At 41.8% G+C, this 22,498-nt stretch overlaps 1 protein-coding gene across 11 annotated transcripts in view; it reads left to right on the top strand.

Moving 5' to 3' along the window:
• LIMCH1 (LIM and calponin homology domains 1) overlaps positions 1–22,498 on the top strand; it is a 341,447-nt gene that overhangs the window by 242,084 nt on the left and 76,865 nt on the right. For 5 of the 11 annotated variants that reach the window (XM_033425525.2, XM_033425522.2, XM_004268318.3 and 2 more), the window contains exons 7-8: positions 5,885–6,080; positions 12,264–12,516. In XM_033425525.2, coding sequence (XP_033281416.2) covers positions 5,885–6,080; positions 12,264–12,516 — 449 coding nt within the window. Of the gene's footprint in view, positions 1–5,276; positions 5,515–5,884; positions 6,081–12,263; positions 12,517–13,577; positions 13,845–21,947; positions 22,251–22,498 lie in introns of those variants that run through there. The other 6 variants (XM_004268321.3, XM_033425527.2, XM_033425526.2 and 3 more) reach the window with 4 other exon arrangements.

The raw sequence follows: 22,498 nt of genomic DNA, 5'->3' as shown, positions 1-22,498 counted from the left end.
TGAAAAATAAAATAAACACACCACTCAAACACAACACATTGTTTCTTAGTCTTAACCCTTATTGGTCCTTTAATCTTTCATCTCTCTCAATAAAGGATACTTAGGGAAAATACAAAGGTAAGTTTCAGTATGGATTTGTGAAATCTAAATGTTTGCTGGTCTTATGTTAAATTTGGCCTTGGATAATGATAGATGGATTATCTGTTTTAAACTGTTGAAAAGCTCTGCCTCATAGTTTCCCTGCTGATTTCTCTTGGAATCTGATTTCTTCTCATTATTGATGTTTCTTATCACTAGTCCAGCTTCTCTATAATCTGAGCAGCTATTGGTCTGTGCAGCTCTCCTAACTTCCCTTTCTAGTGAGACGGTTGGTTACTAACAACTGCCTTGAAATCACCTGTTGTTGTGAACAGCTGTTACTTTTTTTTTAATGAATATAGATGACATCACAGGACATGAGGGAGTAGTTAGTATCACTGGCCAAAGCGTGACTTAACTAAAAATGGCCAGCTGTGGTGTTCCCATATAAAGAGAGTAGTGGTCTCTCTATGTAAAGAGAGTAATTGACTTGAATTTCACAGGTCTATCCAATGCCTGAAAATATTAGATTTATCTAAAGTGTATACTATCTCATTTTATCAATTAAGATTGAGTTTAACTGGGAAATGCAGACAACTCCGCCAGTGGCTTAAATAAGATAGAGTTTTATATCAAACTCACATAAGGTCTGGACATGAGCAGTCCAGGGCTAGTGTGAGGGTCCTGTGACCATCAAGGGCTCAGGCTCCTTCTGTCTTTTTACTCTACTGTCCTCAACTCACGGACACTCACCTGCTGGTCCAAGATGGCTGCACAGGCTTTAGCCTTCACGTCCACCTTTAAGCCAGGAGAAGGGAGGGCTGAGGAGAAGAAAGGCCTATGCCTTCCTTTAAACACACTTCTGGGAAGTCATGCACTACACTTCTGCTCACATCCTATTGACTTGAACTTGGTCACGTATCCATACCTAGCTGCAAGGAAAGACTTGGGGAAAGTAGATTTTATTTCATTTAAAAACTGTGTGTATTTTCACTGGAGAAGAAATGGAAAACAGATATTGAGAGACAACTGGAATCTCTTCTGCACATATACATGCTGAAATAAATTTGAAATTAAAAGCTTTTCTTTCACAAAGGAGGCTAGCCTGAAATTTTTTTATATTCATTTTTTTCTAGTGGGAGAAATGTGCATAAAAATGATTAACTGTGGTACAACTTGTTAAGTTCTGTAGTGCAAGGAACACATGTAGAACCCTTAACATAAGCATCGGACACATAGTAGATGTTCGTAGTAGGTTGCTATTGCTATAGACAGAAAAGGTCTCTGGGCTTCCCTGGTGGCGCAGTGGTTGAGAGTCCGCCTGCCGATGCAGGGGACACGGGTTCGTGCCCCAGTCCGGGAAGATCCCACATGCCGCGGAGCGGCTGGGCCCGTGAGCCATGGCCGCTGAGCCAGCGCGTCCGGAGCCTGTGCTCCGCAACGGGAGAGGCTGCAACGGTGAGAGGCCCGCATACCACATAAAAAAAAAAAAAAAAAAAAAAAAAAGTCTCTGAAAGCATCATGACAATGGCCTTTCACTGGGCCTGGATACGTCAGAGAAAGTCTCCCAAAGGAAGGGACACTTAAGCTGAACCAAGGGGAATTACTACGAGAATAGTGAGATTAAAGGGAGCACTGTAGGGACGAGGGTGGCCCTAGAGATCTCAGGACCTGCAACTAGAAAGTCAACGTTCCAGGTTCTTCCTCTCTCTTTCTGTCTCTCTTCTCTTCCGGTCTCTTCTTGAATTCATCCTCTCCTCCAGTAGGCAAACACCCTCTCATAGCAGAGACCATGGCCAACAGCATCCCCGGGATTATCTGCTCCTAGCTTCTTGCCCGGAAGGCAAGGAATTCTTCTCCCTTTTTAGGGAGAATTTAAAGCCCCAGCTTTAAAATTCCTAGGGTGTACTCTGGTCCAGTGTGGGTCCTATCCCTGAACCAGTCAGTGTGACCAGGGACAGGGGATACCATGATTGGCCTAAGCCAGTACTGTCTCAGAGGGTGCTATCAGAACAAGGGGTTAAAGAGGGGGGAGCTTGATGGGCAAACAAGTACAAGACCTTGGCCTAGAGCAGCAGCCATCATCAGCTTCTCTTCCCTGAACCTGCTTTATGTTTTCATGATACTTACCATTCAACTTTGTATTCAAATTTGTATTTGTATACAGATTTGTATTTGTATAATTTTCTGTTTGTTTTTTGCCTTCCCTGCTAGAGCATAAGGCCCATGAGGACAGGGAATTTATCGAATTTGCATAACATTGTGTCCCCAGCACTGAAGACAGTGCTTGGCACATAGACCATGTTCAGTCAGTATCTGTGGACTGAATTGCTTCACCAACGAGAGTATGGTGGGTAGAGATGGCTCATCAGGCTGGCAAAGTAGAACCTAACACACTGCAGAATAGGATTTAGCCACCTTATAAATCACAAAGGAAGCAGAAAATGGTGAGTGGTAAAAGAGAGGCATCTGGAGTTTCTCAGATACCAGAAGTCAGTCACCAACTGTAGCTGGTTCTCATTATCTCTGACAAAGGAGGATAAGAAGAGGACAGATGAGTAAAATAATCCAAAAATATTGTGGGAGCTAGTAATTCACACCCCATTCATTAACACACTTTTACTAGAACAACCAGCAATTAGCACAATGGACAGATTTGAGTCTTATCCCCTTTCCCTGGAGTGCTCTCTGTAGAAGACAGGATGCCACTACTGGGCATCTAGATGGAAAGCGTAGACGACGTAAGAGACCCCGAGTACAGAGCACTTAGACTGTGCTAGCCTTTGTGTTGGTTTATATCTTCTAACCCCGCTCCCAAAGCTTGCCTCTGGGTGACTTGATGGAATCCAATAAAATTGTTCATCCCGCGGATATCCAAATCTTTATTTCTGGCTAAAGAGCCAGCCTCTTGCTTCACCCTGAGGTTTCTAAGGGACCAGCTTGGCCAAGGATGGCCACAGGTGGCCTGGTTTTCACTTGTCAAACTGACCCTGCCGTTCAGCTTCCAGCTCTCACTTGACCCAAGGTTTAATTCTTGGCTTTCTACAAAGTCATGAACAGAACGGCCTTTTTGTTTTTCTTTCCCATAACTGGCTGCAAGAAAGCAGCTGGAGCTCCAAGAATCATGTCAACTTTCTCTTTTTCCTTTCTGTTCTCCTGTGGTCTGTAGGATAGGGTGGGGGAGACATTTGGGTGTTGGGGGAAACTTGCCTGATATTATTTTCTTGAAAATCCAGTTTTGTAATTCTGTGCCAAGCAGCTTGTAAAATTGTGTCATTTCTAGATGTTACCAGTGGCTCGACTTCCTGAGTGTCTGCCCTCCCTGATGGGAAATTGGGCCCAAGGCATCTAGTTATGGGATATAAATGGAGAAGGAGATAGAAGAGTATCCGTGTGTATATAAGATTATGTCCTTAACTGCATTTATAAATTTTCTATGATTTATATATTGACATTTACCTGCCAGATGAATACATAGGAGTGATTATAACACAGCTAACATTTTTCGAGCACTTATGCGTCAGGTGTTTTTCTGAATGCTTTCCATATAGTAATACATTTAACCTTCCCAGCAATACTATGAGATAAATATTATTAGCTCTATTTTACAGATGAGAAAATTGAAATTGGGCAAGGTAAAATAACTTGCCCAAGGTCAGACAGCTGACAAAGGGTGGAGCCAGGATTTAAACTGTCAGCTGAGCTTCCAAGACCATGCTTTTAACCTACTCTAAACTGTCTCTCTTTTGCAGCACGTATAGGTTGGTGATCTAGGCATAAATCGTGTTTAGCGAAGGGACATTATCCAGGTTAGTGTCATCCACTGAGTAAGCAGGCAGTAAGTGTCCAGCCGCTGGGAGAGGTGATGCTGTTGTTGACAGCTGTAACTATACCAAAGTTCATCAAATGCCAGGTTTTACTGTTTGGTAGTTGAAGACAGAGTCTTGTGTTAGAATCACAGCTTTGCTGATTACTGTGTGACCTGAGTCAATTTACTCAACCTCTCTGATTCTTTTCTCCTCTATAAAATAGGGACAATGGTAACCCCATCATTGGGGAGCAGGTTGTGAGGATTAAAGAATAGAGCATAGAGAAAGCATCAAGCATAGCCCCAGACACATAGTAAGTGTTCAATAACATTAGCCATTTAGCCTATTCTCAGTGGATAAATAATCCAAGATAATTACTTGCATTTCCAAAGAAATTAAATGCAAAACCATATCCAATTTAGATGTATACTTTTCAGTTAGTCATGAATTCTTTTTCCTGCTAGTCAGGCCTGGCTTTTGTACAAGTCCTGGTTAATTTTGACCTACGAGTAAACTAAAATACCTTAATTTCCATAACTGGAATTTCTGCCTTCCTCGGGAGGGTCATGTCATCTGTAGTCCCCCAGGCTGTTTGACAACCTGTTCTTCAGGGGCACTAATCGGGTCCTCGGTGTGGCTGCAGCAGGGTACCCCCCTCAACCCTGCCCTTCCCCTTTTTCCTACTCCTTCTCCTGATGCAAGACCACTGTGCGTGCCTTGTGAATTACAGCTGCTCTGTCCCCCCAAAGGGCCCCCTGCTGGGGAGTGTGTCAGAGGATCTGGTTATAATTGATAGAAGCAGCTGGCAAAGGCACTTCCTAAAAGGCTTGGGCTCCGGCGAGCATATTAGTCAGTGTAGACAGTTTCCAAAATTGCTACCACGGAGAATTTTTTTTTTTTTTCTTTTCTATGGGGAATGGGGAGGGGACCTGCCTGAGAATCCCAGGAAATCTTCAGTGGGACCTTCCAGTCTTTGCCGATGTCCTTCACAGCCCTGATTTTAAGCAACAGTCTGGGAGAGATTAAATTGAGGTTTATCTTTGAGTGACCGGAGTTATTTCTGTTTTCGTCAGCTTGGACTCTTGTAATTAATGCTAAGACACGGGCGGGAACAAGGCTTTTATTATAATTCGAGGGTGAGGATGGCTTTGACTGACCTTTCTTCTGCTGGAGTTTCAGTGTTTTAGTATGTGCTGCTTGCGCTGGAAAGAATTTATAATCACAGGCTGTCAAAGACAGCCATTGTTCTCACTGCTCTGAACATGTGGGTCAGCCACAAGTGCTTTCAGCTCCCCCAGTGCCAAGAGCTGGCCGAGCGCGAGAGCATGCCTGGATTCTTCCGAGGCATCAGGAAAATCATTTCACATATTTTTCCCTGCTTTTTTTTTTTTTTTTTTTTTAAATTTTTTGCCCCAGAAAGACAGCTCCCTTTCAGAGCAGGAATTTCCCTTCAAGGTAGCAGAAGATGGAAACATGCTGCTCCAGGATTTTACGGAACTGATTCTGCTGCAAAAACAAATGCTGTGTGCATTAGCCAGACAGCATAAACAGAAGCAGTTGTGCAGCTAAACCAGGGGCTGGGTCCCAGAACAGACATGCAGTTATGGATCCTGAAAGATGGGTCAAGGTTAAGGTTTTAGTTTCTCGTTTTTGTTTTTATCTGTCATTATATTCTTGTGAATCCAAACTTGATGATCTTTTATTCTCAGTTCCTTGGACTTTTTTTTTTTCCAACATTGTGGAGTACGAGATGCTTGGGGATTTTTTTTTTTTTTTTAATATGTGTGATTTTCGGATTGAAAAAGTTGCAGCAGGGAAGGCTTCATGAAGTGTTGTGTAGATTATAATCAATTTGATAACTGGTTGCCGTAGCCTTTCCAGATTGATTCTATATGCAGGATTTTTTGGAGACCATTGGAGATTGATTTTCCTGATATTTGTAGCCTCTGTGTCTGTTGCTGTGATGTCTGTAATCCTTTCTTTTTCTTCTTGAACAGGAGACTGATGACGTTGAGAGCCCTAAACGTAGTATTCGAGACAGTGGCTACATCGACTGCTGGGACTCTGAGCGCAGTGACTCCCTCTCTCCCCCTCGACATGGCAGAGATGATTCCTTCGATAGCCTGGATTCCTTTGGCTCCCGTTCCCGGCAGACACCTTCGCCAGATGTAGTCCTCAGGGGAAGCAGTGATGGTAGGTTGGAGCCTTAATAAACTGCACATCTTAGAATCAAACATTAACAAGGGCCGCCTTGTCACCGGCCGAGAGATTGGCCCTAGAAAGGTAGACTCCATATCCACCTTGCTGGAATCTGGTAACTCTAAACTGGTAGGGAAAAAAATCTCTGAATGTTGTTTTTCGTGGTCCTTAGAATTTTGGTTGGCTTTGCCAGCAGCTGGTTTGAACACTGCCTCAATGAGCATATCTTCTGTTGGAAAATGTGTTACATCATTCCTCCCTGGGTCTCAGTAAACCAAGATGCTGTGCAGACCATTAGCTCATAAAGTGTGCCGAAGGTTTATATGCTCCAGGTACGAGGAAGGGAAATGTTTGAGTGAGTACCACACTGTGTAAGTGAAAGTAGATCAACTTCCAGCAAACTGGAAACACACTGCACACACTTAGGAAAGCTCTGAAGCTTGGGATTGTGAAACCGTAATTGGTACAGTTTGGGCAATGCTTTTGATACCTGACCGTTGACTAGAGCGATGCCGGTGGCCATTAATGTATAGAACACAGCCCAGACTGCCTGTTTCTTCTGAGGCTGGGTTTGATTTAAATCCCATGCATTTTATGTCACCTGAAAGGAATGATCATTTTTCTTTACAAAAATGTATGGTCATGCAACCTGATGTAAATTGAACACATATTTTCCCAGAGCTGTTTACCTTACTTATCTTGCACCTTTGTGCTTTTAGGAAGGGAAGATAGATTGGCTCTGCATGTATAAACTTGCAGAAAGACACTTGGGCTGGTGGGGAATTTTTTTTATTTGTGTCTATTTCTTTTTCATGTATTGCTTGACTGAAGCTAATGTTTCTAGAGGCTTTAAGTCTTCTGTCTGAGATGAAAATTATCTTTTATAGCTAAAAGATCCCTTTCAGCTATAAAATTCTATGTTACCACAATACTTGGGTATTTAACATGCCCAGGTGCTGAGTTCATTACTCGACCCCTGGTATCTCATTTAACCCTCAGCACATATTACAAGATACTCAGTATCTGACTTAGTCCTCTGTGAAACATTCCTTAGTCATATTTTACAGATGAATCTTAGAGAGGTTAAGTAAGCATCCTAACATTGTCTTTTTTTTTTTTAAGTAATTTTTATTTATTTATTTATTTAGGCTGCGTTGGGTCTTCGTTGCTGTGTGCAGGCTTTCTCTAGTTGCGGCGATCGGGCTTCTCATTGTTGTGGCTTCTCTTGTTGCGGAGCACGGGCTCTAGGTGCAAGGGCTTCAGTAGTTGTGTCACACGGGCTCAGTAGTTGTGGCGCGTGGGCTTAGTTGCTCCACGGCATGTGGGATCTTCCCGGACCAGGGCTCGAACCTGTGTCCCCTGCATTGGCAGGTGATTCTTAACCACTGCTCCACCAGGAAAGTCCCCTAACATTGTTTTTAAGTGCCCTAAGTCACTGTAAGTAGTGTAACGATGTTAGCCTCAAGAAGCGTGAGTCCAAAACTTATACCCTAAAGCTTAATTTACCCACACTTCTTTCTGTTTGCCTAATAGATTTTTCAAATTCTAGCATGACTGAACTAACGCTTTTGTTTAGTACTTAAACTTTCCAACAACTAGATTAGCCTCAGGGCCACATCGTATGTGACTCCTAAAGAATTCCATGGTGCATTGTGAACTGCTTGAAAAACATTTCTAAAAATTTACATGACATCTTAAGTCCCACCCACAGTATTAGAAGTTACAATACCAACTGCATGATCTAATTGACCTTTAACATAACTGAAAGGGAGATTTACTTTTGTGAAACATATTTTAACCAAACTATTTCATCCATATTATTTTGATTGTTTTAAAAAATTATTATTGTCTCATCCTAGTTTTTAATAACTGGTAATGCAGATCCTTTATTTATTCTGTCACCAGCTTCGAGGGGTTCAGAGTTTATAATGAGCTACATCTTGAAGGGATTTGAGATGGTAATTACTAATATTGTACTAATATGTGCTGAGGCACAATTTCGTTTGCAGCAGTTAAGATTGATAAGCCAGAGTCTTTTCATAAAAGTTTTTCCCATGTAAAGAAAAACATGAAATTGAGCTTCACAAAACACCATCCATGAAACAGCATCTTAACACACAGCTTTCACCAATCAGCCTGATACCTTCAGGCTTATGTTCTTGTAAACTAATCAAGACCTAATGAGGTTTTAAAGAAAAACAACACTTTTTATCTGCCTTAAAAAAATGTGGTATAATTTTATCCAAATAGATGTTGTATTTCATTAGAGCTTATGGTATATTTTTTAAGTGATGATAATCAAGAAGATTGCTGGTCCTAATAAACACTTCCAAATTTAGAAGAACATTTTAATTCTTGAAAACTTATTTCCTAGGACTCACAGTCAATTAGGGAAAGTCTTACCATGAAATTCTCCAACAACATATTGGCTCAATAGAGAGAGTTTTCATTTTATTATTACTGAGGTCCACTGACGCATTCAGTAGGGATGACCAAGAGCCACACTCGTAAGAGGTGCCACGATTCCATGGGTTGGACACGAGAGCCACCTGGTAAGGAGGCTGTGGATCTCCAGGGTCAATTCAGCCAATCTGGCTTGCTAAATAGGAGCCCAGCTCCTCCCTCACCCTCACTGGCATGCCTTCTGAGGCCACTAATAAGCTTCCCTGAACAGGAAATACAAAACCTTCCACTCAGGTGCTTTTAAAATTAAGAACATATTTTATAAACACAATGCATATTGTTAAATAAATATTCTTATCTTTTATAGAAAAGACGAGTTAAGGGAGAGAAATAAGGAATGAGAGAAATTAGCGTGTTAGAGGAGATGAAAAAGCAATGGGTTGGCGGTGTGTATGGTAAAGATACATAAAAAAAAGATAGACCCGGGCTTCCCTGGTGGCGCAGTGGTTGAGAGTCCGCCTGCCGATGCAGGGGACACGTGTTCGTGACCCGGTCCGGGAAGATCCCACATGCCGCGGAGCGGCTGCGCCCGTGAGCCATGGCCGCTGAGCCTGCGCGTCCGGATCCTGTTGCTCCGCAACGGGAGAGGCCACAACAGTGAGAGGCCCGTGTACCGCAAAAAAAAAAAAAAAAAAGATAGACCGCTAGTTGCTGGAAGGGAGAGAAATGTAGCCCAGGCGTAAAGGAAGGATCAGACTTTGATAAAAGTATGTCCGCCTCATCACGTGCAATGTTGGGCATAGGTGGAGATGCCACCCTAGTACATTTTCATGTTTTCAGGGTGAAGTCAAGTCAAGATCTTTCTGGGCTTCCCTGGTGGCGCAGTGGTTGGGAGTCCGCCTAACGATGCAGGGGACGCGGGTTCGTGCCCCGGTCCGGGAGGATCCCACATGCCGCGGAGCGGCTGGGCCCGTGAGCCATGGCCGCTGAGCCTGCGCATCCGGAGCCTGTGCTCCGCAGCGGGAGAGGCCACAGCAGTGAGAGGTCCGTGTACCGCAAAAAAAAAAAAAAAAAAAAAGATCTTTTGAAGTCTTGGCCTGAGATAAGAGGGGTTCTAACACTTATGGAAAGTATACCTCACCAGCCACTATCTGGGTGCTTTACATCTCTTGTAATCATCACGACAACCTAGGAGAGCTGTATTATCACCTCCTTATTTCCAGTGAGGACACTGAGGTACAGAGGGCTTCAATTTCCCAGTCACACAGCTAGTAGATGATGGAGCTGAAATTAGACCCTGGTCTCTAGGTCCAAAACGTTATGCTTCTTTCAGCTGAGCCACTCTGCCTCAGGGCATTTGCAAATTAACTTTTCTTGAAGTGCCTGTTGAAGACATTCATCAAAGGCTAATTGGGGAAAAAAAAAAAAAAGGTTATCTGTTTATGTGTTAAACAACCTATTTTGAGACTCTCTCTCAGTATATTATGGACAATATGTTTTTAGATATTGTACCAAAATAAGTTTCATAGATTACAGGATTTTAGAACGGGATGTGGGGGGGGGGGGGAACCGAGACAACTCTAATCCATACTAAGCCTTCATAGTTGATTGAAGAATCATTTTCTTTCATTCATTTATTCAGCAAAATACAGTTCTTCCCCCAGTCAGGATGCTTTAGGCAAAGGACATTTTTCCAAGAGAAGTGTGTTGCAGAGGAAGGAGCTGTTTATTCTCTACTTGTGCCCAAAGTTAGGAAACTGCAACAGTGCACATCATGATGACAACATCCTTTTAGCAAAGTCTGATCCTTCCTTTCCCCAGGGCTATGCTTCTCTCCCTTCTAGCAACTAGGGGTCTTTCTTGGGCTGGAATCTGGAGAACAGAAACTGGAGTCTGGAGCTGTTACTTACCAGCCATGGAGAAAGGGCTCTTTGGGTCTCTCTGGGCCTCTGTTTCTACCACTGTAAAATGGGGATAATATCAAATAGGGAAACAAATCCAAGTGCTTAGCAAGTTAAGGTAGTATTAGTGTTTGTTATAAAGCATTCACAGGGGGCTCTAAATATTTTATTATGACACTGAGACAGATAGACTTGATAAAAGACAGGGTGAGAAGGGAGTTAAGTTATGAATCAAAAACCAACAAGTAATGAAATGGTCAAAACTTCAGAAGGGAGGCTGAAAGCAAGTGGCATGAATAATTCATAAATTGAATATTTCATCTGCAGCAATGAACAACTTGTTTATGGTCAATGCTTTAACTTTCACCATTTTTTAAAAGCCATTAAATCATTTTATCTCCAGGGCAATTCATTTCATTCCTATTTTTGCAGAAAAAGGACAGGCAAGTGTGTTAGAGGCAAGCCTAGGAGCCCACAGGTCATCAGTGGCAGATCCAGAACTATTATGGCATAAAGAGTAGTCAGTGTTTGTTAAGCGCTTACTCGGGGCCAAGTACTGTACCCAAGAGTTTTACATGTATCTGATCCTCCCAGCAGCACTATGAAGTAGGTGATATTATTATCCTCACTTTATAGATTGGGAAACTGAGGTTTGGAGTGGTGAAGTGACAAATGACAAAAACTAATGAGTGTCAGAGCTCAAAATGAAGTGGATCTGACTTAACCCCCTGCACTACCCACTCTGCTAGGCTGCCACATCGCTCGACTCTTAGTTTAAGGTTCTTTTCACACGGGTAAGGAGGTCAATTTCTATTTGCTATCAGTGGAGTTGAAGAACCTTTTCATAATGCTCTCAGTGATTAAGAGTTTTCAACCAGCATTCAAATGGTGGCTGCCTGTCACAGTAGTGTGTGTTTTCATGACAGTTTCACTCTAATGGATCTTAGAAATCTGGTGAGATGAGACTCAGGAAACAAGGATACAATATAATTATGGGGGCTATTGACCAACAAAAGACTGATGTTGGTAACATTGAATTCCTCTGTGTTGTGTAAAACACTGTTTAAGCCAAACTAATTCATTGATTCATCTGATCATATGAGGATACCCACTGTGCCCAAAGACACTGTGATAAGTACAGTGTGAAGGATATAAAGCCCTTATTTTCAAAATACAAGGTAGAAAGCATAATGCATCAGAAGAGAAATAGACCTTCGGGCCATAGTGTTCATAGGAAACAAAGGTTGCCTCCAGCTATGGGTACCAGGAAGGGCTCCGAGGTAGAGGAATATGCACTTATTATAACTTAAGCTGTTTCCTGGAAGGCAAACCCTTGGTATAATCCATACTGATCATTTTTCTGAATTCCTATAGTTCTTATATGTCTGTGCTCGTTGATTATAACTGATATTCTCCAGGTGTTTCATGAGTTGGTTAAAGGTACCTCAAAGACAAAGGATTATAAATCCTTCATAATTCTTATTTGTCAGAATATCTAGCGCAGTGTAAGACATGCAACAACAGGTGCTCAGTAAAAACTCCATTGGTAAATTTATGTTTCTTCTTCTGAGAGTTGAAGGATCTGAGCAGGCGTATAGTTCTATTGCAAATGTGTTGTTAATTGTAACTCTCAGATACAGCTAAGCTTTCTTTTTTTTTTTTTAATTTGACTTCTTTTTTCCTGATTAGAATGGAGAGCTTTTCCCAGAGTGGATTAATTTCGACTGATACTTTAGATTTGTTAAGTGAATAATTTAAGGAAGTAATCCCGGGAACCCACAGATGTAACCACATCCCCCATACTGCATACTTGCCATTGGGAACTTTATTGCTAGCCCAGCACACTTTCTCAGCACCCATCCTCTCTTCTCAGGGAGAGGAAGCGACTCTGAATCCGACTTGCCCCATCGGAAGCTGCCGGATGTGAAGAAGGATGACATGTCTGCGAGGCGGACTTCCCACGGTGAGCCAAAATCAGCAGTGCCTTTTAACCAGTACCTCCCCAACAAAAGCAACCAGACAGCCTACGTCCCCGCACCTCTGAGAAAGAAGAAAGCAGAGCGAGAGGAATATCGGAAGAGCTGGAGTACTGCCACCTCCCCCCTGGGTGGGGAGAGGCCCTTCAGGTAAGACCTGGACTGCGCTGCTCCCATCCTGGCTTGTGGTACAGGAATTACGGCCCCAGGACAAGAATGAGCTCAAAGAGCCATTTTAGAACTTTGGTGTAAGATTACAGATGGAGGTGGGCAGGACACATCTTCAGAGAGGGATTGTCATGATAGAATATAAGCTTCGTGAAGGCACCTGTTCTAGGTGTGCCTGGCACACAGTAGGTATTCAACCAATACTGGTCTAATGAGCAGATTTTAACGAGCAGATTTTTGAAACTAGCTCTATCGACAGGACATTGAGAACATCTGTCATCCATGGCCTTCTGTGGAGACTGACTCCCACTCCTGTTAGATCAGGTGCAGTAAGACCTTTTATCTAGATGTAAGTTTATCTAGATATGAGCTCAAGCGTTATTGAAGGGATGCATGAACATGCTTGAGTCACATGTAGAAACAGTCATAATGAAATGGAAGAAACATTGGACTTCTCATCTCTTGAGAGAAACAAGCAGTCTTTCCCCTAATCTCTGATTATGTTTTTGTATTTATTCATTCATTTATTCAGCAAGTATGCATCTAGTGAGCTTCCACTACATGCTAGGTACTATCTTTTAGGCTTTGGGGACCCGGTGGTAGCTAAGATAGAGTCCCTGCCTTCAAGAACCGTAGAGTCCAATAAAAGAAACTTACAGTCTCGTCTAATCCCTTTCAGCAAAACCACCCTTATCATTGCATGGTTATTCCTTGTAGTCCACCTTTATTATCTATGATTTCCGATTGAATAAACATTAAAAGTTTTAATTATTGAACAAAACATGAATTTTACCTTTCTAGAACAAAAGGTTTTTGCCTTTCAATATCAATTTTGAAATAGCTCTTAATCAATGTCGAGATTATGATGCATTGTATTAATTTAAAAATGGCTGCATTTAATTTTTTTCACATTACCAGGATCATATTGCATGCTATGATTTTTTTTTAAGTGGAAGTAATATCAGAATGACCGGGAGATGACATGGGATCTGCTCCCCAGCCTAGTCTGTTAGTTTGGTCAATTATGTTGTCCAACTCACTAGCTATCCTGAAACAATAGAGGAAGAGGGAAGTGAAGTGGGGTCTCCTTGTGAAGAGGACCCCGTCCGCCGAATGGACCCTGGTGGGAAGCCTCCTGGTGGTGGGTTAGAATTACCCACCGGCAGTGGGAAGGCGCAGCCTCCTCCAGAGGGGGCTGCGGTGGCACCAGCTCCCAAGTCTGAAGAGGAAGATGCTGCTGAAATCCAAAAGCGCAGAAGGCTAGAGCAAGCTGGAATCAAGGTCATGCCAGCAGCACAGCGCTTTGCCAGGTTAGCTTTCCGGGCCAAGGACAGGCCTGGCTGGCTTTGTGCATGCCTGGAGGTTTGGAATCTGTCTGGTGTGATGGAGTTTCCATCTTGTTTTCCCACTTCCTGCTTTATCCGTTGCATCATTATTTCCTACTTGCAGCAGATAGAAATAGCTAATAGTCTTTGTCTTCAGGCCTGTCTCTGCTGAGTTTCTGGTTCTTTTAAATGGAGGTGAAGAGGGAGCTTTGTGCTGCTTGAGTAGACCTTGTCCTGGTCAAGTATGTGTGGTCAGTCATTTGTGGGCTGCAGGATTTATCTTGCAATAACATCTTATTTTTCAATTGTTTATGGCTTGTTAATTTTCACACTACCCCTAAATGGCTCTTATCTTACTTTACACATCACTAGAAAATAGTTCTTTGGAACGGGGAACACTCTCTTTAGAAAGAGTGGCTGGCTGACAAAAATCCACTTACTTTCTTTGTCCCAAGGGAGTAGTAAGTAAGATTAGGTTTATTTGACTCATTTTCTAAAGCTCGTTGATTCAAAAACAAAGAATGGAGTAATTACTTCTCTTAATTGTAACAAAGGCACTAGTATACAGTCCTGGTGGCCTCATATTACATGTGAGATAGAGACCTTTAGCAATTGAAGTCACAGAAAACTATAGTTCTACAGTTTTGTGTAGTGTTTGGGGAAGCTGATTAATTTTTCTCATATAATAGCCACAAAGATACTAACAAATAATAGTGAGACCAAAATTTATTTGACAAATTGAAGTTCATGACAGTTTGACAACTGAAATTCCTTTGCCACTTGATGTTCCATTTAATCCTAAAAGGTAGGTGATATGCCCATTTTCAAGCAGAGTAAACTGAGGATCAGTGAAAGTAAGTTACTTGACCGTCTCAGAGTTGGTTACCACTGACCTGGTGGCCAGATTCAGATGTTCTGACCATAGTGCCACAGCTGCCTCACACACATTGAGTGGAATGTCTTCCATTCCTCCATACAACTCGATGTGTGATTCTTGCTGTGGTCTAGGTCTTCAGTGAAAGTTCCAGTACTGACTTATATGGATTTAATCCTAGAGTAGCTTTGTACTGATAAAACATCAAGGAGGTAATTCTTTCTGTCTGTGGGATCCCACAAACAGGCTTGTCTGTCCTAAACATGTATGTGCTTCTAGAAAACTCTAACATAAAACTGTGCTAATGTTACAAGCAACTCTCTGGGTCTCTGAAATAATGAAGGGTAATGTCATAGAATCTTAAAAAGGGAAATAAATCCAGATATTCTTTAAATTTTGGTTCAGAGACCTTGTGAGACACATGCTTTTTCAACATCATTTGAGCTTCTACTTATATCAAAGACCAGGCTAGATGCTGAGAATACAAAAATGAAATATATCCCCTTACCGTTTTTCAGATTTTTTCTGCTTCTGTCTTCAAGTCTAGGGCACAGTGGAAATAGGTAATAGGTGATACAGATAAGAGTATGAATTTATAAAAAATCTTTAACCTTAATACCCTTGACACACATACCTTCATTTTTTATCACATCTGTAAAGTCTTTAACTAAAATTTACCAAAGACACTATCATCTTTATGATGTATTTTTTTTTCTTGTTATCTTCAAAAATTGCCAATCTCATTTTGGCAATTTTAAATCTCATTTTAAAAAAATTGATTTTTCCACGATTACTAATGCTGTTGACTATTATACCATGTTTATTGGCTACTTGGGTTTCTTCTTCTATAAATTCTCTCATATCCTTTGCCATTTATTTTTTCCTTTTAAAAAAAATATTGTATTGTGGTAAGAGCACTTGGCATGAGATCTACACTCTGAACAAATCTTTAACTGTACAATACAGTGTTGTTAACTACAGATACAATATCATACACCAAATCTCTAAAATTTATTCATCCTGCTTAACTGAAACTTTATGCCTGTTGATCAACAATCCCTATTTCATCCTCCCTCAAACCCTGGCAGCCACCATGCCACTCTTTGATTCTACGTATTTCACTACTTTAGCTACTTCATATAAGTGGAATCATGCAGTCTTTTTCTTTCTGTGACTGGCTTAGTTCACTTAGCTTAATGTCCTCAAGATTTATCCATGTTGTCACATATTATAGAATTTACTTCTTTTATAAGGCCGAATAATATTCCTTTGTATGTATATACAACATTACCCTTATCCATTCATCCCTTGATAGACATTTAGGTTGTTTCTACATCTTGGCTATTTTGAATAATGATGCAATGAGATAGGAGTGCTAAGATCGCTTTGAGATCCTGGCTTCATTTCTTTTGGATATATACCCAGAAGTGGGATTGCTGGATCACACGATAGTTCTGTTTTTAATTTTTTTAAGGAAACTCCATATCATCTTTAGAGTATCCAAAAGAGCAAGGGGAGACAAATGGGCAGATAGTTTAAGAGAACTCGGCACAGCCAGGAATCATGATGACGTAGAGAAAAGAAAAGAGTGGGCAAAGGCTGGGGATTCCACGAGTATACTGTGCCTCTTCAGTAACTGGGAGGTTTATTTTCTGCTAAAACAGTACAGTCTTTTATGACAGCTCCCATTCTGTGTACAAACCTAGAATCATGGTTAGTTTACAAATGTAATTCTAATTGATGAGTAGTATATTTTTGTGGTAATTTTTGCTCCTGTCCATGTTCCTGTTATCTGCCTTAATTTTTACATATTTTATCCAAGTTAGCTCTATTAAGCAGAAATTCGCAGGTCAGTTAATATCTGCAAATGTCAGTTAACGTCACACCTTAGAGCTACTGACTTAGCAGTTAAAACGGAGTTCAGGAAAATCATGCATATTCCCAGAGAATGTTCCCAATAGCAACACAACACAGCTGCTCCAAACACCCAGAATTCATTTGTTGATAGATTTTTCAGCTGCTAGCTCTCTCATAAAAATTTTATACATACCATGCCACTAGCCTGGCCTGTCTGTGTCTTTGTCACCTACTTTTTGCAGCCCACAGCAGAGTTGACAGTCATTCTAAGTTTATCCACATTTGGGATCCTGCTTTTAATGTGGCAGAAAGTAGCTTAACTGGAATGAAATGCATATCATGAAGAAGAAAAGGATTCTTGGTGTCTGGAAAATAAGAATATAAAACATTTAAATATGCTGACGTCTCTTAAGGCATTGTAACCTCAGTCTCCTATCTTTGCAATCCAGATGAATTCTGGCCACCACATCTTGGAACCCAACAAGAGGCCCCAGATATTTCTTGCGGCCCATTTTTTTAGCTGGGAAAGTCTGTGTTTGGAGAGATGGGTAGAGGATGAGGCATAGGCAAGGAAGGAGACATGTAGACAAGAGTAAGGCTGTACTTTTACAGATGGGTTTTTTTTGTTTGTTTGTTTTTTTGCGGTACGCGGGCCTCTCACTGTTGTGGCCTCTCCCGCTGTAGAGCACAGGCTCCGGACGCGCAGGCTCAGCGGCCATGGCTCACGGGCCCAGCCGCTCCGCGGCATGTGGGATCTTCCCGGACCGGGGCACGAACCCGTGTCCCCTGCATCGGCAGGCGGACTCTCAACCACTGCACCACCAGGGAAGCCCCAGATCGGTTTTTTGGTTTTTGGGGGGTTTTTTTGGCTGTTGTTTCCCAAGTATTCTCAAACACCTCCTTAAATTATTTTTAATATATAAAAAGGAGCAGAAGTGCATGTTAGTCCATTTTCACATGAGTTTAGAAGCCTAGAAGTCCCAGGCTTCCTATCAAAGAATATATTAGGAGGTATGTTAGCACCAAGGGACAGAAAGTAGGTCTTTCTTAATAAATATGTGGGGTTGATATTTATTAGAGTTGCCACTGGAGTCAGAAGTCCATAAACTACTTTTCCTTCCCTTTTAGTTTATGATTAAGTTAGCCTAATTACCCCCCAAATATGAGACTCTGCTAAAGAAGCCAAGATCTCTGCGTTTAAGAGGATAAAGTAAGAATCAAGATTCACTTCCCCTGAATTAAAATGCCATGGAGATTTGAGTTCTCTGACTTGGTGTTTCCCATTGGAGAAGTAAACTTTTTTTTTTTGAACTGAATTATAGGTTTCACGTGATTGGACTTCTTTGCTAATTGTTTTCATATGTTTCAGCACTCAGTCTTTTCTGCTAGTCTGTGGATCTTCTCAAGCACATAGTAATTAATTACAGAGGGGGGGAAACCCTCCAAGGAACAATAGACATTTTAGAAATCTTTAGAGGAAGAGCAGATGCAGCTAAGTGCCAGGAACATATTCTCTCCATCCCTCCTTACCAGATGCCTGTGTCACTGCTTCTTGCTGCACAGATTCTTGGGGATCAGAGACCAGGCAGACACATAACTTGCATGAACCTTTGTGACTCTGGATGTAGCTGCCCTATTGGGACACTGTGTGAACAGGGAGGTCCCTGGTGTTGCCCGTGACATTCCCAGGAGGCCAAACAGGCTTTTCTGGAGAGCCCAGTTTCTTTCAATAGAACAAACTGACTGCCAATCTGAGCTGGTTGCTTGTGTGTTGCCAAGTAAAAGGGGGTGAAAGAAAATGCCAGCTCTTCCTTAGTTTAAATCATTATCTCATTCACTTTGAAATATATAAGCCTTAGAAACTTTGAGACAAGAGCTTTTCCTCCCCCTCACCTGCTTAGGACCCACAATCTCTCCTACAAAGATAGCCTTACTTGTCTTAGGACAGGGTTGCCAGGTTGAAGGCAAGGCTTGGCATTTCTCATTTCACATTAGACTGTATTCCTTCTTTAAAAAAAAAAAATTATTTATTTTTGGCTGCTTCAGGTCTTAGTTGGATCTTCCGTTGTAGTGTACGGGGTTCTCTCTAGTTGTGGCACGTGGGCTCCAGAGCACGTGGGCTCAGTAGTTGCGGCGCTCAGGCTTAGTTGCCCCGCGGCATATGGGATCTTAGTTCCCCGACCAGGGATCGAACCCGTGTCCCCTGCATTGGAAGGCGAATTCTTAACCACTGGACCATCAGGGAAGCCCGTGTATTCCTTCTTAGTAAAGCAGTGATCTGGGTCCGTCGAGCAACCCCTACTTCCCAAGGCAACTAACTCATCTGTGAATGACTCAGACAAAATAAAAGTGCCAAACTGCCCCATGAATATCAAGCCAGACAGCCAGGGTCTGCCACTTAAATTTACTTACTTTACCTACATTCAGATGACTGGAACTGGAAACCTCAGTGGACACGATAATACTGATCTTGCAGGGTTGTCATAAAAGTTAACGTATCTGGAATATACCAGCTCTTCAGAGGTATTATAATTATTGAAAAACAAAGTAGAATATACTGAAGCTTTGCAATAGACTGACCTTCAGAAAAGAAGGGCTTGTTATAAAAAGTCATTTAAATATTCTGCTAACTAGACACCTGCGAACATAGTCCTACATATCTGCCTTATACACATTATTTATTACTTCATAGCCAACAGTGCCGGCCCAGAATTTATGTCATTAAATTTTTGCTCTCTCTGAGTCTGCTGGAAGCTCTGAATTTACAGGATCCAAGCAATTAGCAGAATGTCACTATGATCGTTTTTTCAAGTGGGCAGGGAGTGGCTTTAAGAGGCCAATGATATGGAAAGCTTTCTTCACCCCCTTTTTTTAAGTCTACATATCTAAATTGAGATCACTTGAAATGAGTCCCGCTACACCGGGCATTTAGCCTGAAAAGAAACACCCTGGGGAGTTTGTAGCCTGGCTGGACTCACATGATGCATAATGCACGAGATTCTCCCTTCTCAAATTGGCATCACAAATTGGCATGGCTATTTGCATAAATGCATACGTTTTATTCCATAGTATTCTGCCTGAGTTGGGGAAAATTGAAACCCAGGACCCTGGTCAAAAAAATGGAAGGAGTGTTGCTTTGGGACTTGAAAGCTTCAAGCTCAGGATCTGCTCCTTTACTGGAATTGGAGTCGGATCAGCTGAGATGAGATAATGCGTTTGAAAGGGCTCTGTAAACTGTAAAGTGCTGTGCAAGCACTGTAAGGTATGATTAGTTAGCATTCTACTGTCATTAATCCTGGCTGAACATTGCTGTCTGTACCCAGCCGTGCAAATCACGACTTCATTCTAAGCACAACTCATGTGATCCCTTTATTTAGTAACCAAAATACTTCTCTTTCTCCTATTTCCATAGTAATGATAATGCCTTATTTTCTGTATGATGTTCTGCTTTCAAAACTGTTCCTGGCCGTGTCCTTTGTTTAATGAATAGTGCAGTGATTAAGAACAGGACCTCCAGAGCCAGACTCCCTGGGTTTGAATTTTAACTTCAGCAGTGGCACTTTGAGCTTGGGCAAATTTCTTCACCTAATCTCAGTTTCCACTCTATAAAATGGGGATGCTAATCACACTACCATTGCAAGGCTAGTATTAAGGTTAAACAAATTAACACTAGAAGGAATTCTGGCACGTTGTGGGCGCTCAATAATAGTTAACCACCTTCTTTGTCATCATCAATGTGCTTTTTAAATAATGCGTTTTCGAAGAGATTAATTCAATGGCCTATCATTTCCCACTGACCATCCTTTATGGCCACAGTCAACCAATACCAGTTGGTTCTTGCCAGGCTTGTTGGCTAAGGATGCAGGGAGGAGAGTGAGCACGGTCCAGGAGTGGCCAACCAGGAGACCAAGAGCCGGAGTGCAACTCAAAGGGCAGAATTTTATATTTTAAGAAATAACTTTATTCAGAGAGCAGAGCACCACCCACCACCTCTAAATTCCACGATTTAAACTTCTATTGAGAATAGTGGTCAGCAGGGAGAAGGAGTTTTCTGGACATGACTAATGATGGTTTGATTTTTCCAGAAGTCAGGAGTGAGGGCCTGCTGTTCTGTTAGGCTGACAGGCTTCCTCTGCAGCAGTACAGGGTAAGCAACAGACAGCAGGCCACCTGGTCAGCCAGAGTAGACAGCGTTTCCTTGCTTGTATGACTCTCAGCCAGGCTAATTCCTCCTGTCTTCATTTCTGAGACGACCTGTCCCATGACCACGAAGAATTTACCCTTAATCCTCCTTCAGAAATCGGATACAAAGCAGGTGAGCTTTCTTTAGAAGTCAAGATGCTTTATCTATTCACCATCTCTATGAACTGAGAAGATAATCAATGATATTTGTAAAGTTTTAATCTTTTATTACGACTTAGAAGCAAGGCTGATCTTATGAGTAGGGGGGAGGAGTTTGTTTGAATATCAGAAAGGCGCCATTGACTGTATTCCCACCCTACCCAACCCCAACAAGAACAAAAAACAAAGCATAAAAAGTCCTAAGATTCCACCATTAAACTGCATTTCTCTTTAAATTCTAAAGAATTTAAAGTTTGGTGCCTTCAAGATTTCCTTGAAAATGAAAATAGCCCTAAGTAAACATTTTGGCAAAATGTCTTAATAGGATTTACTTGACAGCTAGCATATGACAAAGCAGAAGAGCTGGGTGGTGGAGAGTCATGGGGGTAAAAGACCGAAGAAAAGGTTGCTGGGGGGAGGGTGCAGGGCACGATAAGCTTTTGTGCCCGAGTCCATCCTGTCCATGGTCGTAAACTATTCCAGATGTTTCAGGTTAGCTCAGCTCTGCAGAAAGACCATCCTTACACTTTGCAGTCTGGGACACATCCCAGGTGTGCTGTCACATAGCTGCATTCATTAGCCTTCCCCCAGATCAGTTTCTTGGTAGCTCAGATTTTTGCCCTGTCAGTCAAAATAAACTGAGTACCTATTGGGTACATTATTAATGTGCCAGAGAAAAAAATAATAACAAAATGCTTCTTACTTTTCCCAACTTCATGAAAAGAATTTGGATTGCCACTTTCAGAGCCATTTAGGATCCTGCCTTTCTGACGCTGATGGGGCCCTGCAAGTTAAATGAATTTTTTAGTATTGCTAGTAGCTGACTAAATTCCGGGTTTTGAAACCCACCCTAACCCTGCTGCAACTCTGGACTAAAATAGTAAACAGATGTCATCAGGACTAATGATATTGAGAAGACCTTTCACTAACAAGACAGTTGGCTGCCTGGAGATGGGGATTTAAAAACTGTTTTGGTCTGATCCCATGTGGAGTTCCGTTTAATTTTGCTTTATCAGTCAAAAACAATTAAGTGATGAGAAAGAAGCTGTTCGAGATATTATCCTTCGCAAAGAAAATCCTTTCCTGATCCACCAACACAGCAGAGATTCAGAATCAGAAGATGAGGTTGCACGTCGACTGCCTGATCTTGAGAAAGATGACTTTGCCGCCAGGAGAGCTAGGATGAACCAGACCAAGCCAATGGTGCCACTGAATCAACTCCTCTATGGGCCTTACCGAAAAAAAGAGGCAGAGAAATCAGATGGCAGCAAGCAACCCTCCAAGGGAATCTCAGAAAAGAAAAGTCTAGAACATAAAAGGTGTGCTCTGTGTGTGTGTGTCTATGAAGGAGAGAGAGAATATAGTTCGGCAAAGGTGATTTGTATTAAAGCTCCCCATTCCTCTGTTTCCTGCCCTAATTACATATAATCAGTAATGGTGGTTTGTTTTAAAGTGGAACCCCAGATATCCAGTCTCTCCTAAGTTCAGATGGGGCTGAATTCACCAAATAAATATGGAGCTCAAGTGTGCAGATGTGCTATATGTGGGCACATCACCACGTATGGGT

Source organism: Orcinus orca, chromosome 4, assembly GCF_937001465.1.
Source record: "Orcinus orca chromosome 4, mOrcOrc1.1, whole genome shotgun sequence".
Lineage (NCBI taxonomy): Eukaryota > Metazoa > Chordata > Mammalia > Artiodactyla > Delphinidae > Orcinus > Orcinus orca.
This window is presented reverse-complemented; position numbering and strand designations above follow the sequence as displayed.